Source organism: Podarcis erhardii (genome assembly GCF_964252035.2).
Source record: "Podarcis erhardii genome assembly, chromosome: 7".
In the NCBI taxonomy this organism is placed as follows: domain Eukaryota; kingdom Metazoa; phylum Chordata; class Lepidosauria; order Squamata; family Lacertidae; genus Podarcis; species Podarcis erhardii.
This window is the reverse complement of record NC_138511.1, coordinates 91,434,004-91,449,839: the sequence shown is the minus strand read 5'-3', so window position 1 is coordinate 91,449,839 and position 15,836 is coordinate 91,434,004. Positions and strand designations below refer to the sequence as shown.

Genomic DNA, 15,836 nt, shown 5'->3' with positions numbered 1-15,836 from the left:
ATGGAAATTTAAGAAATTGGGCGTTATGCTGGCAAGAGGAGCCACTGGTGCTTGTTCTAAAGAGGAACCCATTTGAAAGTTTCTCAAAAACCAGGGGGACTTCTTGGAAGGGAGAGTCAAGGAGGTGGGATCCCCTCTTTGAAAGATTCTTGGAGGTTCTGTAAAACCACAACAGAAGCTCAGCTAGGCTGTGAGCCAGAAGAAATGAGGACATCTCAGAGGAGGCCAGCGTGGCTAACAAGCAGAGGCAAGGATGTTCTAAAAAGGTGCCAGGTCTTGGCCAAAGGAGAACAAAACTGAGAGGAAGCTCTGTCTGGCACAGTGGATGTAAGTTGATGATATGGTTTGGGGTGGGGGAAATAATTTGTGGAGCATCTTGCTAAAACTGTTAAGAAACATTTTTTTTTTTTTTTTTTTTGGAAATACACCAAAAGCAGCAAATTGTCCAGGGAAATGGAAGGACAACAAATGACATCCATGAAATGGATGACAACAGAGTGGAAGATGTGCTAAAATAAAATAAAAAAGGAGAGAGAGAGAGAGAGAGATTGCAGAGATGAATTCATTGCCCGGGGTTGGAATAGATGACCTTTGGAGATCCCTTCCAACTCTACTGTTTTGTTATTCTATGAATGAATGACCTGCCTTTCTTGTCACAATCAGTGGAAGATGTTGGGAAGATACCCACACCTTTTCTTCTTCTTCCAGGGGACGGGGTATGTCTGAAGAAATAAGTAGACAGAGAAGATCAGAGATGATATTCCAGGGCAAACTGAGAAATGACAAATTCACAAGTCTGCACAGAATGGCAGTTCTTTGACTGAAAAGTGAACCTGCTGATCTCAACGAAAACGGACAGATTTGGCTGCTGAAATCATGTCAGTAAAAGTCAACTCTTTGCTGGAGGGTGGGAAAACAGGCAAGGTAATACCATTTTTAAATTTGTTTTAAAAAGGGTATTGGTGGGAGCAGGAGAGGGAGACAGATAAGGATGAATCCATTAGCTTAACATTGGCCCTTAGAAAACTGGTGGAAAGCCTTATTAAAGAGAGCATTGTTAAGGATATAGAAGGAAGGAAGGAAAGATCAGCATGGCTTCCGCAAAGGAAACTCATTTTTCACCAATTTTTTTGGAGTTCTTTGGCAGGGCCAACAAGTCTGTGGGGATGGAATGGACTGTTGTGGTAGGAACGCACCGTATATTTGGGCTTCCCCAAAGCCCTGGGTAAACAAAAGTTCAGGGTCATGATCCCGACTAAATGTTAGGAAGACCGTTCTGACGGTGAGAGCTATTCTCCTTTGTCGGAGGTTTTTAAACAGGGGTTGGGTGGCCATCTGTCAGGGATTCCTCCATTATTGCAAATAAAGAAAGGCAAATCCCGTTTTATCAGGAGTCGGACTGCAAACGAAACTGGCGATGCTATATACTGCCAGTTTACGGAAGTCCATGGTGCAGCCACAATCGGAACGCTGTTCCGCTTGCCTCAGAAAATAAAAATAAATAAACCAGAGCTGGCAAATGGTCAGAAGGGGCCAACCGAGATATCAATTATGAAATTATGCAAGGTTGCAGAGGGACAGAGGAAGATTGTTGTCTCACGACAACAGAATGGTAGATTACAGTTCCCAGGGAGAATCGTGGCCCCGGGAGGGAAATACGAGGGTGTCCTGTCAACGCTGGGCACCCATCGCAGACTAGGGCTCCCAGAATTCTGTGCGGGAGGGGGAAGCCATGACAGTTTAAAGGGGGCAGCACAGCGCTTTAAATGTACAAAGCGAAGGCAGCTGTACAGTGGTTTAACAAATAATACGTCTTTACTGGGAGACTCTGGATCGCTTCCAAAACAAAAACCCACCAGAACCTGTCCTAAATCTGGGGGGGAGAAAGGCAGGGCAGTGGGGGAGAGAAACATGAGAAAATGACCCACCTCAAACAAACACATGCACCTGAAACACTGACCCCAATTGTTTCGGCACCCAACTCACCTTTCCTGCTGCTACCAATGAACTGAAATTGACTCCAACCCGGGCGAATTATTCATTCCCAACAGAGTGAGGTTCAAAGAGGGGAAGGAGGAGAAATCACCTTTCCCTGTGGCATTTTCACATCCCCTTCCGATGGGGGGGGGGGAGGTAGTTGCTTTGCCAATCTTTTGGACTACACACCCACAATTCGTCTCCCTTAAACTCTCCCACCATCTGCCCCTTCTTAACCCCTTCCCTGGCGCCGTGGTAAGGCTTGGTCCTAGCCCCCAGCAGGACCTGGGAAGTTCACGTTTTGGGCCCCCCCTCTAAGGCACTGCCGTTGACCTTCCTGACACTCGGCTGGTCCGGGGTGGGCAGCAGCGGGTGGGTCAGGCTGACCTGGGCGTTGCTGAAGGAGGCGATCCTACCGCTGCCACCAATCTGGATATTCACCGTCGTCGAGTAACTGGCCCTCTGCTGGCTCTTCTCGGACAGCTGCGCCAGGTCCGTGCTTAGGGGGGAGTCCGATCCGGGGCAGCCCTCCCCTTCGAGCGGCCTCCTCTGGGAGCCCGGCCGGCACTCCCTGCCCACGTACTTCAGACACAGGCCAGGCACGTTGGGCCACTTGATGCTGCCAATTTCGTGGGATCCGGGGGAGCCTCTGGGCGGCGGACAGGGCAAGTGGTGGGGAGCCCCCTTGGCACACCTTAGCGGCGCCTGGTCCCCGTTTACGGCTGGGCTCTCGGCCAGCCCGCCACTGGGGAGGCTGTTTCCCCGCGGCCTCAAAGGAGGCCCCGTGGCACAGTCCGGCACCAACGGCACCGGGGAGGCGATGTGGGCGGGCGGCTGCCCGGGAGGGTGGGCACACAAGGGGGCAAAGCCACAGACCCGGGGCCCACTTGGAGGCGGGGAGCAGACTCTGGGCTTCACGGGACAGGGCGACTGCACCCTGGAGTTGGGCTCAGAGGCAGAGGAGAAGGGGACACCGTTCTCAAAGGCCTGGGCTGCTGCGGACAAGGCTCGTCGGCGGGGAGGAGAGAGCGGCCCGAAAGAGCGGGCCGGAGGCACGTCTCTCGGAAACAAGGCCTCTGGCTTCCCCAGGTTGGCATGGGCCCTGGGCGCCCCCTTGGGGAGCAGAGCCAAAGGGTTTGTCAGGGGTCTCGGGAGCGTCGGTCCAGAGGCGGGAGGCAGGAACGGCACCTGCATCTCCTCGTGAGGAGGGCCACCGTTTTTCCGTGCCAGGCTCTGGCTGATGCAGGAGGCTGCGATGTACCTGGAAATGGCCGCTGCGCTCGAAGAGAGGCACCTGCGGACTGGAGACGCGGGGAGAAGCTTCGGGAGTGGGGCCGAAGCACGCTGCTGTTGCGCGGAGACCGGAAGCTCTGTTGCCGCCTGGAAATCGGGTCGGGTCGGGGAAGGGGATTCTTGGACAGGGCAATTTTCCGTGCTGGGGGGCACCGGCGGCGGGGCCTCCAAGGAAGCCAGCGGGAGGAGGGCCATGGCCTTTGGGGTAGAATCCAGGGCCACAGTTCCGTGGACGCCGGGCAGAGTTTTGAAGGATTCGTTGCTCGATGCTGCCAGCTCCGTACGGACTTCATCGTTCTCCTGGAAAGGTGCTGAGCCATTTCCTGTTGAACTGCCGGCTGCCGACAGCTGCAGAACAGAGCTTGAATGGGAGGGGGATCCTTCCTGGTTTTGGGGGGAGACCTGCCCTGCTGGGGGAGCAGCTGGAGAACTGGGCAAACTGGGCTTCGGTTCCTCTACAGAGCCTGGGAAGACAGAAGAGTTTCCGGTCTCCAGGTCAGCGAGTCTCTGGGAGTCGTGGGAACGGCTAGGCACCCCTTTTCCTAAGTCACCTGCCGGCTGCACCCCAGGCCCAGAAGATGACCGCTTTGCCTCTTCCATCTCCCCAGCCAGCTCTGACACAGACGTGGTTTCCTCTGCGTTTGTGGCTCCAAGCGTGGTTCTCTCGGTTACGAATTTGGGGTGCAGAGGAGGCTCCCCCAATTTGCACGCCTCTTTGGCAAGGGGATCCAGAGCAGGTCCGGGCGACGGGGAGTGTCTGGGGCTTCGTGGCCCCCCTCTGCTTTGCTTGCCTTCTGGGAGCACCTCCCGATCGGCGGGTGCCAAGGCGTCAGACCCGACGCACGAAGGTTGGGGTGCGGGGCACAGAAGTCCCTGCCGTAGTGGACCCAGGAGTTCTGGGGAAAGGAGTGGGCAGGGCTTCTCAGCACGCAGCTCTAGGGCCGTCCCCCGAGTGGCAGCCGCGAGCAACGTGTTCTCCTGGACTCGGACCACGTGCTGCAGGGGCTCGTGGATGAGGACGTGGCCGTAGATTCGGGGCTCACCTGCAGAAGGGGAGAGAGGGAGAGGCAGGAGGCAGCGTGAAAAGCCCGACTCCTCATTCGGGGGGGAGAGGAAATCAACCAAGGATTAAGCACTGGCTTAATCCAGGGGTCAGCAAACTTTTTCAGCAGGGGGCCGGTCCACCGTCCCTCAGACCTTATGGGGGGCCGGACTATATTTTGAAAAAAAACAATGAACGAATTCCTGTGCCCCACAAATAACCCAGAGATGCATTTTAAATAAAAGCACACATTCTACTCATGTAAAAAAACACGCTGATTCCTGGACCACCCACGGGCTGGGTGAGTGGGCCGGATCTGGCCCCTGGGCCTTAGTTTGCCTACCCATGGCTTAATCCATAGATTGATCAACCCAAGCGAGGGTTGATTAATCTTTTTTTTGGGGGGGTAGGTTTCTGATTGGAGATGGTGAGGGCTAAGGTCACCCTGGCCTGTTTGCTGAGGCAACTGTGGTCATCTTTTGGAAATGGTCTTTCCTCCTAAAACATGCATACCCTCCAACATTTCTCTGTTGGAAATAGGGACATCAATAATAATAATAATAATAATAATAATAATAATAATAATAATACCCGGCCCATCTGACTGGGTTGCCCTAGGCACTCTGGGTGGCTTGCAACATATATAAAAACATAATTAAACATTAAATGTTTTTTTTTTTTAAAATCCCTATACAGGGCTGCCTTCAGCTGTCTTCTAAAGGTTGTATAATTATTTATCTCCTTGGCTTGGGGGCTGTATAATTCCATACCCTCCCAACATTTCTCCAGTGAAAATAGGGACGTCTTAAGGAAAAGCGTGAGATTCTGGGATCAAATCAGAAACCGGGATGGCTTCTGTAAATCCGGGACTGTCCCTGGAAAATACCTGGAGGGTCTGCACACGGCAGCCTTTTTAAAAAGCGATTTGAGGTCCCGCATCCCTTCAAATTTTAGAGGCGTCCGAAACCCCTGCTTAGTTGCTGCTGCTCTGCGATGCTATTTCCTAAGGCAACAGCCATCGCACCCTCTGGAAGCTTCGCCGAGCTTCCCTTTGCCCTGAGATGCAACAGGAAAAGCTTGTGATTTAAGAAAAAAATTCTGTGCCTCCCCCCCCCCCCCCGAGGTTGGAGACTGCAAAATCTTGGAAGACGGACACAAAAGTCCAAGGGAGATAAGAGACTCCAGCTGGCCTTGTTTTGCAGATGTTTCTTGCCCAGTGGGAGTGGAGAGGTCAGAAAAGGGGGGGGGAGGAAGCCAAGCTCCCCACTGGCCAGCAATTCCCCCCCCCCCCATCCCGGCCTCCCAATTTCACAACAGAACTCAGAATGGCCTCCTGCGAACAAAAAAGATCGGAGAGGGAGGCTTTAGGGCGGTATTATAGCAGGGGGGGAACCAAGGGCACAGTTTGCTTTTCAGATGGAAACCACAATACACAACACACACAAACATACAGATCCCAAACTTCCCCTTGGATCCGAATTTCTGGCTCAGCTGATTCTGGCACAGCTTGCTGTCTGATCCTGGGGCATGTTGACCCAGCGTGTGGCAGCCCACGAAAAGACAAATTCCATGCTAGGAATCGTCAGGAAAGGGACTGAAACATGCGGACATTAAGGCCAGCCAGCTGGATCCTGCCAAGGGCCCGTCACGTCTCTCGCAGCGGCCAACCAGGTGCCCGCAGGCAGGATTCGCACCCAAGAGCGGCCCTCTCCCCTCCTGCGGTTTTTGGCAACGGGTATTCAGTAGCATGGCTGCCGCCAGCTGTGGAGGACAGAGCCATCCTGGTGAATAGCCATCAACAGCCCTCTCTTACGTGAACTTCACGAATACCCTTTTAAACTGGTGGCCACCGCTGCCCCATGTGGCAGAGAGTTCCGCAGTTTCAACTCTGCCCTGAATTTTCCAACGGGTGCAAATTTGCCTTGATGGGTCCACAATTTCCCAGGGAGAAGAGTCGGTGGAAGAAAATTGGAAGAAATTTAAAGTTTACTTACAGAAACATTGTAAAATTGAGGAATGTTAGAAGGGTGCTGGAATGAAGTTATGTGGTTTTAGCAAAATTTTATAAAGGATTAAGTAAAAATGGATTGTTAATTGGTGAAATAAGAGAATGTAAAATTACAGTATATTAAGATAAATTATTAGGATAAAAACAAAGATGGAAAGGATTTGCTGAAATATCTAACTGAACTAGAATACAAAAAAGGGAGGTGTGAGGCGGTTAAGGAAACAAGCAAATGAAAGATAAGTTATGGGAAGGTTTGATTTGTTTTTTAATTGTTTGTATTTTTCTGGTTTTTTTGTTTTTACTTATTGTGATGCATTGTCTTGTTTTTGTTTTTGTTTTTTGCTTAATTTGGTGTTTTCCTTTTGTAACCTTTAAAACTTGAATAAATATTATTTTTTTTAAAAAAAATGATGGGTCCACAATTTGCATTTTTAAAAAACTGTGGACCCATCAAGGCAAATTTGCACAAAATGCATACGCTAATCTAGAATTTATATGCCACAGAAGCCCGTCCAACTGAAACCCTTCAGTTCATCTGCATGGCGTTCCAAATCGCCCCAAATCTGGGAGACAGTGTGGCCTAGTGGTTAGAGCGTCAGACTTGGACCTTGGAGAGCAAGGTGCAAATCCCCACGCAGCCATGGAGCTCGCTCGGTGTGACTGCCTCACAGGGTTGTTGTGGGTGTTAAATGAGGGGGAGAAGCACGTACGTCACTTTGAGCCCCTGGGGAGAAAAAGGTGGGATTTAAATGCGATAAATAAATATTACTTCCTCTTCAGTGACCTCCGGTTTTTCAAGAGATTGCAATCAGAATCAGATTCATGGTTGGTTAGCCCATCCATTACACACACACACACACACACACACACACACACACACACACAGAGAGAGAGAGAGAGAGAGAGAGACCCAAGTTCATAAAGCCATCTCACATTAACCCTGCAGATAAATATGGCCCAGATGACCCCCCCAAATTCCCCCAAACTCACCATGGACCCTCCAGCAAGGTCCCTTTCCCATGCCCCCCTCCCTACACCTTGCGGATGAAAACAAGGGAGGCAGGTGGACAGCAGGGTCTTATTGGTGCTGGCCCCTCGCTTCGCTCAAAACCCCACCCAGAGGCACATAGAGCAGCCCGTGGACTTGTTCCAACACCCCGCACCCTGCAGATACACAGATATAACCCTGGTCTTGAGGAATGCTAGGAGAAAATGGCCACCTTTCCCCAGAATCCTCTGGAAGCGCGCAGGCTAGTTTCGGAAGCGCATGCCACACAAGGTTCACTCACAGTGGGGGATGGCGGCTCCTTGCTTCCCCTCCTGCAGCCCGGCCAGGCTCCTGCCGAGGGTCCTCCGGTGGTGGGGGGGCCGGGGCCTCTCCAGCCCCCTGCCCGGGGCTTTCAGGCGGCTGATTTTCTCGCTGTACATTTTGGCCAAGGCTTGGACCTTGCTGATGATGCGCTCCGAGTTCTCCAGAAGACACGGGTCCCCGTTGCTCTCGTAGAGGTCCAGGGCGGGCATGTAGCCCCTGGATCCATCGCCCGCGAAAGCTGTCTGCCTCTCCTTCGCCCCCGAACCGTGGGCTTCCTCCTCCGGGTCTCTGCTCGGTCCCGAGTGTGGTTCCTCCAAGTCCGAATCCTCCACGATGCACAAGGGTTCGGCGTAAACCGGCGTCTCCAGGGCGGAGGGCAACCCTCTACCCGCTTCCTTGCCCCCTTTCTTCAGGAGGTCCAGAGCGCTCCGCTCCTTCTCCTGCCAAGCCCTCCGGATCTCTGCACAGGATTTGAACTCGGGTCCTGTAGGCTCCTCCTCCTCCTCCTCCAAGCCACACCCACTCCCAGAAACGTTATGGATTCTCCCAGATAGACTCCGCAGCTTCTCGGAATCCTCACAGCAAGCCCGAGGCAATTGGGCCTCGCCGCCGGCGGAATCTTCAGAGCCGCCTGGCGATTGGCCGCCGTCGGAGTGGCTCCTCCCCCTCTTGGAACGTCCAGGGCTTGCGGGCAGGTGGCTCCGCCCCTCGCCGGAATCCCATTGGCAGAAGGGCGGCTGGGCATTACACGATTGGCTCCTGCTCCTGGCGGGACTCCCGTGGCCGCCGGCGCCCGTTTGTGGGCGGAGCTTCCCCAGCTTGCCTCCGCCCGCTTCCGCGTCCCGGGCATCGTTCTGCCGCAGGATGCTGTTGAAGTGAAGGACGGACTCGCGCACCACGCCGGCGGGCACCGGAGGGGTGCCCTCCACCTTGCTCGAACCCGGCACCTTGTTCACAGCCTCCGTCCCTTCGTAGTAGCTCTTGATTTTCTCAATCAGCAGCCAGTCCTCCTTCGTCAAGGTGGAGTCACGCTTGGCTCCACCCTCTGCCTGCAATGAGATTTGGGCGCATGGCGCCGGCTGATTCGATTGGCTGGCATCCTCAGGGGGCGGGCTTCTCGCACCCGCCGCTGCCTGCCCCACGCAGGCAACACTGCCCCCCTCTCCTGGCTTCCTGCAGGCGTCCTCCAAGTTCTCCAGAACGTGGAGAGGAGACGGACTGGCGGACTCCTCCCGCTGCTCCTCTTCCTCGGAGGAGTCGCAGGTGAAGGGATGGCGAGGCATCGGAGGCGGCTGTTCCTGGACCGGGTCTCTCTGGGGGGCCTCTTCCTCCTCCGATCCGCGCTCTTCCACCACCTCCTCTTCTGCCTTCTCCTCCAGCTCCTCCAACATTTCACTTTTCAGAAGCGGATCCTGCAAGAGAACAACGAGGTGGATGGTGATTACGGCCTGGGGAACTCCCTGCCACTCCAAACACCCGAGGCAAACGAGGGTGAGACCACGATCCCCAACAGCTGTTATCATCCCAAACGCATCCTTGAGACTGGAGGCAAGTCTCCCTTCAGTAGAAGTACGGACTTAGCAAAGAACTCTTAACTTCGGGCTCCGTTGAAACTCAAATCCCTCTGGTTTACCATTCCTAGTACTTCAAGAGTCCCATAAAAGCACCTGGCTTAAAACAGTCTATCAAAAACTTCACTCTTGTGGCCTGTCCTCACAACATCTACTCATTATGGGCCCTGCTAAAGCAAACAGTCTAATTGGTCAATGTCTAAAAGATATCGAGCGTGAGAACAACCTGGCCGCTATAAGGAAATCCTGCCCTTGGTATGTTCATTTCCCACCTCTCCATTTTGATTCTCTGGCCCCGTTTCTGCACAAACCTCTTATCCCAAAATACAGACGTGCTTTTACACTTGCAAGGCTGGATGTCTGTTCTGCCTGGACACTGAGGTCCAGCACTGAGGGCCTTCTGGCGGCTCCCAGTCAAATATTAAAAACACAACACAGCGCATTAAACATTAAAAACTTCCCTAAGTAAGCATAACGGTATGTAATGAATGAAGTTTTGCAGGGTTAAAGAAAGAGAAAAAATGGTGTAAAAATTATAAAGATAGAGGTAATCTACATTAGACACAACAATTTAGAAAGAGTAAAAATTTTGAGGTCTTAGAACAAAAGAACTAAGTCAATATGTGTATATGTATTGGTAATGATTAGACTAGAACGATGATATGGTTTTATTTGTAGATGTGTGTTTTTGTTTTTTTGTCTTTTGTGTTCTTTTTTCTCTCGTGTTTTTTTTTCCATGTTTCTACTGTTTTATTTTGGATTCGATCTTTGTAATTTTTGTTGTAATTTTGCATTGAAAATATTTTTTTTAAAAAAAAAACTTCCCTAAATAGGGCTGTCTCCAGATGTCTTAGTAATCAATAATTATGCATCTTCTCCCCCCCAGCTTTGCACAGAATCCCCAACTCCTATTGGAACCACAGAGCTGTAGAGTCAGAAGGTACCCCAAGGTCATCTAGCTCAACCCGCTTTCCCCCCTGAACCCCATGCCACTCACCTCCGCCCTCTCTTCTCCCAAAATTGGCCCATCTTTTCCCGACTCGCCATCCAAGCCCCGTTGGCTGAGCAATTCTAGGATTTCCTCCGTGATGGACAAATTTGCCGGGACCGGCTCTCCGGCCAGACAGAACTCCGCCTCCCCTTCGTCCTGGTCCGACTCCTCGGCGTCCATCTCCGTCCTGACAGACGTCACCGGGCAGGTGGGGCCGGGCGGCCCGAGGGGCTCGGAGGCCGGAAAGAGCTCTCCGTCGCTGTCAGCGTGCTGCAGAACAGGAATGCGGCATTATGGCCGAGCTACGCTGAGAGCAGCGACGTCAACGTAATGCAAGGCAGCCCCCCCAAAAAAGAGGTGTCTGCCCCAAGGAGGCTACACACTTTGGCAGAGGGGCAGCGGGAGGGAAGCAGGCGACAGCAGAGGGGAACATGCAGTTGGTCCGTGGTGAGCATTTAGGGAACATGTAAGGGACGCCGTGGCGATGTGGGTTAAACCACAGAGCCTAGGGATTGCCGATCAGAATGTCGGCGGTTCGAATCCCCGCGACGGGGTGAGCTCCCGTTGCTCAGTCCCTGCTCCTGCCCACCTAGCAGTTTGAAAGCACCTCAAAGTGCAAGTAGATAAATAGGTACCACTCCGGCGGGAAGGGAAACGGCATTTCCGTGCGCTGCTGTTGGTTTTTAACCACTGGTGTCTTTTTATTTGTATATATTTTATTTGTATATATTGCTTGTTCTCTGTTGCTATGGCCGTTGGCTAATGCAAATAAAAGGTAAAGGTAAAGGGACCCCTGACCATTAGGTCCAATTGTGGACGACTCTGGGGCTGTGGCGCTCATCTCGCTTTATTGGCCGAGGGAGCCGGCGTACAGCTTCCGGGTCATGTGGCCAGCAGGACTAAGCTGCTTCTGGCGAACCAGAGCAGCGCACGGAAACGCCGTTTACCTTCCCGCCGGAGTGGTACCTATTTATCTACTTGCACTTTGAGGTGCTTTTGAACTGCTAGGTTGGCAGGAGCAGGGACTGAGCAACGGGAGCTCACCCTGTCGCGGGGATTCAAACCGCCGACCTTCTGATTGGCAAGCCCTAGGCTCTGTGGTTTAGACCACAGCGCCACCCGTGTCCCTTAATGCAGATAAAGTTTATCTTTAAATCTTTAAGGCCTAAGGAGAGGCCTGGCTGCTGAATCAAACAATTAAACCCCCGTGTTGCAAACAATTATCAGTTATATCCAAGGCAACACAATGACCAAGTACAATAATGCGATGTCAATATAAACTCTTTATATAATCTATACAGAACATTGAACAGTATGAAATATATGAAATATGCACTCTCTGCAAAACCAAATAAACAGAAATCTTAGAAATCTCTGAAAGTCACAAAATGTGCAATAATTCAAATTATTATAAACTAGAATGTCAATTCAATATGAAATGGAACCCAAAGTACATACCCCATCTATATGGTGAATGGAATTGTATAACAATATTGACATTCTAGTTCATGCATATAGTTTATAATAATTTGAATTATTGTAAGTTACCATGCATATGCAGGCCATTGTTTCAATAATTCATTCGCAGTTTATGAAGCATTTCTATATTCTTCTGCTGTGCTGAAGAAGAATTCCACGAAAGTGGGTATATCTGGAATCACTGTTTGCCATGTCTGTTTGCGAACCACTTTGGCAGCGTTGGACATCATAAAGCAAAGCTTTGCGGCTTGTTTTCACCAGATTAGAATCTGACCCATTGCTATTCTCAGAGACTTGCATAGTCTACAAAGATTTTCAGAGACTTGTAAGACTTGTGTTTATTTGGTTCAATGTTTTCAAGAGAATCCATCCAGCTACTGAATCAGGCCACCTATACCAGCATCCTGTTCTGGAGGCTCCATCAGGACATGAAAAGGGACCTGTAGCTGGACCAGGACGAAATGTCCAGCTGGTCACAGAATCGTAGAGTTGGAAGGGACCCAACGGTCATCTGGTTCAACCCCCTGCAATGCAGGAATCCAGTGTCGTAGTGGACAAAGACCACTCAGAACGGGATGACCGCTGGGATAGCAGAGAAGCCTCTCCTGGTCTGCCCCACGGAGGACCTTAAGGTCCACAAGACAACATTTTGGAGGTCCCAGGTTGCAAGGAGGTTAGATTGGTCTCAACTAGGGCCAGAGCCTTTTCAGTACTGGCCCCGACTTGGTGGAACGCTCTGTCACAAGAGACCAGGGCCCTGCGGGACTTGACATCTTTCTGCAGGGCTTGCAAGACAGAGCTGTTCCACCTGGCCTTTGGTTTGGACTCAGTCAGACCCTTATGTTTCCCTCCCCTTAGGGTTTTGATCCATGGGCTACTTTTAAAATGAGGCTGCATTTTAAATTGCATTTTAACCTGTATTTTAAATTGGGTTTTTTCTTTCCTTATTATGTTTTTACTGAGATTTTATTGATGTTAGCCGCCCTGAGCCCGGCTCTGGCCGGGGAGGGCGGGATATAAATAAAAATTATTATTATTATTAAGCTGCAGAGTCGCTGTACTGCAACGCGAGGCGTAACGGCAGCAAAAACAGAGTGGTCCCTGCCCCAAAGAGGTTGCCCATTTTGACAAGATGGGCAGGAGGAAGAATGCAAGCACACACAGTTAAGTCACATTTTGGGAATGTAAGGAGAGCGTCCTGGGTCAGGCCAGGGCCCATCTAGTCCAGCGTCCGGTTCTCGCAGCGGCCAACCGGACGCCTCTTTCGGGAAACCCGCGAGCGGGATTTGAGCGCGACAGAGATGCAGAGCGAGGAGGCTTGCAAGGCAGAGAACCACCTACCTTGATCTTGGCCACGTCTGAGAATGTCCGCAGCAGGGAACAGAGGAAAGGAAGAGGAGGAGGGAGGAGGAAGAAAAAAAAGGAACCATCAGAGTCAGTGGCTGAATTTTGTTTAAAATGAAAAATGGGCAGGATCAATTCCAGAGGATCAGCCGTGCTAGTCTGTTCCAACCAAAAAAAGAGGAAAAAACCCCAAAGTTTCCTAGTTAACCTGCCTGGTGTTGGTGCTCCCAGTAGCTAGAGCCCAGACCCACCAGTTAAAGACCAGTAAGAGAAACTTTCTTGTAGAAACGGAAATCACAGAATCATAGGGCTGGAAGGGGATTTGATTTAAATCAAATCGATTTAAACTACGATTTAAATCACGATTTAAATCACTAATCAGTAAGACTTGATTTAATTTTTATTTATTTATTTATTTTTTTACAGAAAGACTCATTCTTGCTGGTATAATCTTAGTATTTCCAACCAGAGGAAGGTTCCATTTTTGGAATCATAAATTTTCAGAGTAGTTTTTACAGTTATATCAAAAATTACCGACTTGGTTATACCGTTAGAAATTCATAGACAGATAATTATGAAATTATGGTGAGGTTTAATTAGTTAACTTTTCTGCTGTGCTTTATTGGAAGGCGAAAAATAATCATTTCCTTAATAACAATTTATTTAACTAAAGCAATAACATTATAGCCTATTTGTTAACTGATGTGGTTAAATGTTTGTTTTTTTTAAAAAAAAACTTAGACGGAGTTTTAGCACATATGAAAAACTTAAAACAAATCCTGATTTCCTGATGAACAGCCTTTGGACTATAACGTAACTTAAATAGAAAGCTATCTTTAGAACGATTTTTCCTCGAAAGCATTTTATTTTAAAAATCTGATTTAAATTTTTAAAAATCTGATTTAAATAAAAAAAATCCAATTTAAATAATAAAAAACCGATTTAAATATAAAAATCCAATTTAAATTTTAAAAAATCTGTTGGTTGTTTTTTTTAAATTATTGATTTTTATCCACTCTGCCTGCGGGTCATCTAGTCCAACCCCCTGCCATGCAGGGATCGAAACACATGGTTCCCCATCCAATCTGAAACCAGACTGGACCCTGCTTAGCATTATTTATTGTTTTGCGCTGCTTGTTAAGAGCACAGCTTTTCTTGCAGCGCACTGCCCCCTAGTGCCGCTCTGGAGAATGCAGGGCACCTTTTGCAAAACCTCCATCCCAGCTTGCACAGAAATGGGAAATTCTCCGGAAAGAGAGAGACCTGTGTACTTTTCCTCACCAGACTGCCTGCGGCCGCGGCGGTAAGAACCGCTCTTCTCCAGCTGCAAGATGGGGCAGCTCCGCCGCGCTCGTTCGGGGCTATACATGAACTCCGGTGGGTCTGGGGAAAAAGGAAATGAAAGTTTCGTCATGTCCAGAATTCACTCGCCTACTGAAGCTTGCCTGGTCTCCATAGCAAAGGCACATGGTTCAGATGCTGCTCTTTAACTCTGTCTACTAAATCAGTATTTGTCCATGGAGTTTTCTTGGCAGGGATACTGGAGTGGCTTGCCGGTTCTGGCTCCAGCTGGATCACGTTTGGTCAAAACTCTCCACTATGACCTGTCCGTCTTGGGTGGCCCTGCACGGCATAGCTCATAGCTTCTCTGAGTTATTCAAGCCCCTTCGCCACGGCAAGGCAGTGATAAAGAAGGCTGTTTGCCGAAGAATGGATGCTTTTGAATTCTGGTGCTGGACGAGACTCTTGAGAGTCCCATGGACTGCAAGAAGATCAGACCTCTGCATTCTGAAGGGAATCAGCCCTGAGTGGTCACTGGAAGGACAGATCCTGAAGCTGAGGCTCCAAGACTTCATGAGAAGAGAAGATTCCATGGAAAAGACCCTGATGTTGGGAAAGATGCAAGGCACAAGGAGAAGGGGACAACAGAGGACGAGATGGTGGGACAGTGTTCTCAAAGCTACCAGCATGAGTTTGACCAAACTGCGGGAGGCAGTGGAAGACAGGAGGGCCTGGTGTGCTCTGGTCCAGGGGGTCACGAAGAGTCGGACACGACTAAATGACTAAACAACAACAACAACAACTGTGTGAGTGCTTGGAGGCGGTTGGAGGATGGATGGCGGCTAATGGATTGAGGTTGAATCCTGACAAGACAGAAGTACTGTTTTTGGGGGACAGGGGGCGGGCTGGTGTGGAGGACTCCCTGGTCCTGAATGGGGTAACTGTGCCCCTGAAGGACCAGGTGCGCAGCCTGGGAGTCATTTTGGACTCACAGCTGTCCATGGAGGCGCAGGTCAATTCTGTATCCAGGGCAGCTGTCTACCAACTCCACCTGGTACGCAGGCTGAGACCCTACCTGCCCGCGGACTGTCTCGCCAGAGTGGTGCATGCTCTAGTTATCTCCCGCTTGGACTACTGCAATGCGCTCTACGTGGGGCTACCTTTGAAGGTGACTCGGAAACTACAACTAATCCAGAATGCGGCAGCTAGACTGGTGACTGGGGGCAGCCGCCGAGACCACATAACACCGGTCTTGAAAGACCTACATTGGCTCCCAGTACGTTTCCGAGCACAATTCAAAGTGCTGGTGTTGACCTTTAAAGCCCTAAACGGCCTCGGCCCAGTATACCTGAAGGAGCGTCTCCACCCCCATCGTTCTGCCCGGACGCTGAGGTCCAGCGCCGAGGGCCTTCTAGCGGTTCCCTCATTACGAGAAGCAAAGCTACAGGGAACCAGGCAGAGGGCCTTCTCGGTAGTGGCACCTGCCTTGTGGAACGCCCTCCCATCAGATGTCAAAGCGATAAATAACTACCTGACAT

General features: G+C 50.5%; 1 protein-coding gene across 4 annotated transcripts in view; it reads right to left on the bottom strand.

The window, feature by feature from the left end:
* Positions 1–489: 489 nt before the first annotated feature.
* PLEKHG2 (pleckstrin homology and RhoGEF domain containing G2) overlaps positions 490–15,836 on the bottom strand; it is a 101,230-nt gene continuing 85,883 nt past the window's right edge. For all 4 annotated transcript variants that reach the window (XM_081868632.1, XM_081868633.1, XM_081868630.1 and 1 more), the window contains exons 14-18: positions 14,299–14,400; positions 13,015–13,031; positions 10,201–10,464; positions 7,610–9,044; positions 490–4,313 (exon numbers count right to left, since the gene is read on the bottom strand). In XM_081868632.1, coding sequence (XP_081724758.1) covers positions 2,272–4,313; positions 7,610–9,044; positions 10,201–10,464; positions 13,015–13,031; positions 14,299–14,400 — 3,860 coding nt within the window. In that variant the 3' untranslated portion in view covers positions 490–2,271. The remainder of the gene's footprint in view (positions 4,314–7,609; positions 9,045–10,200; positions 10,465–13,014; positions 13,032–14,298; positions 14,401–15,836) is intronic.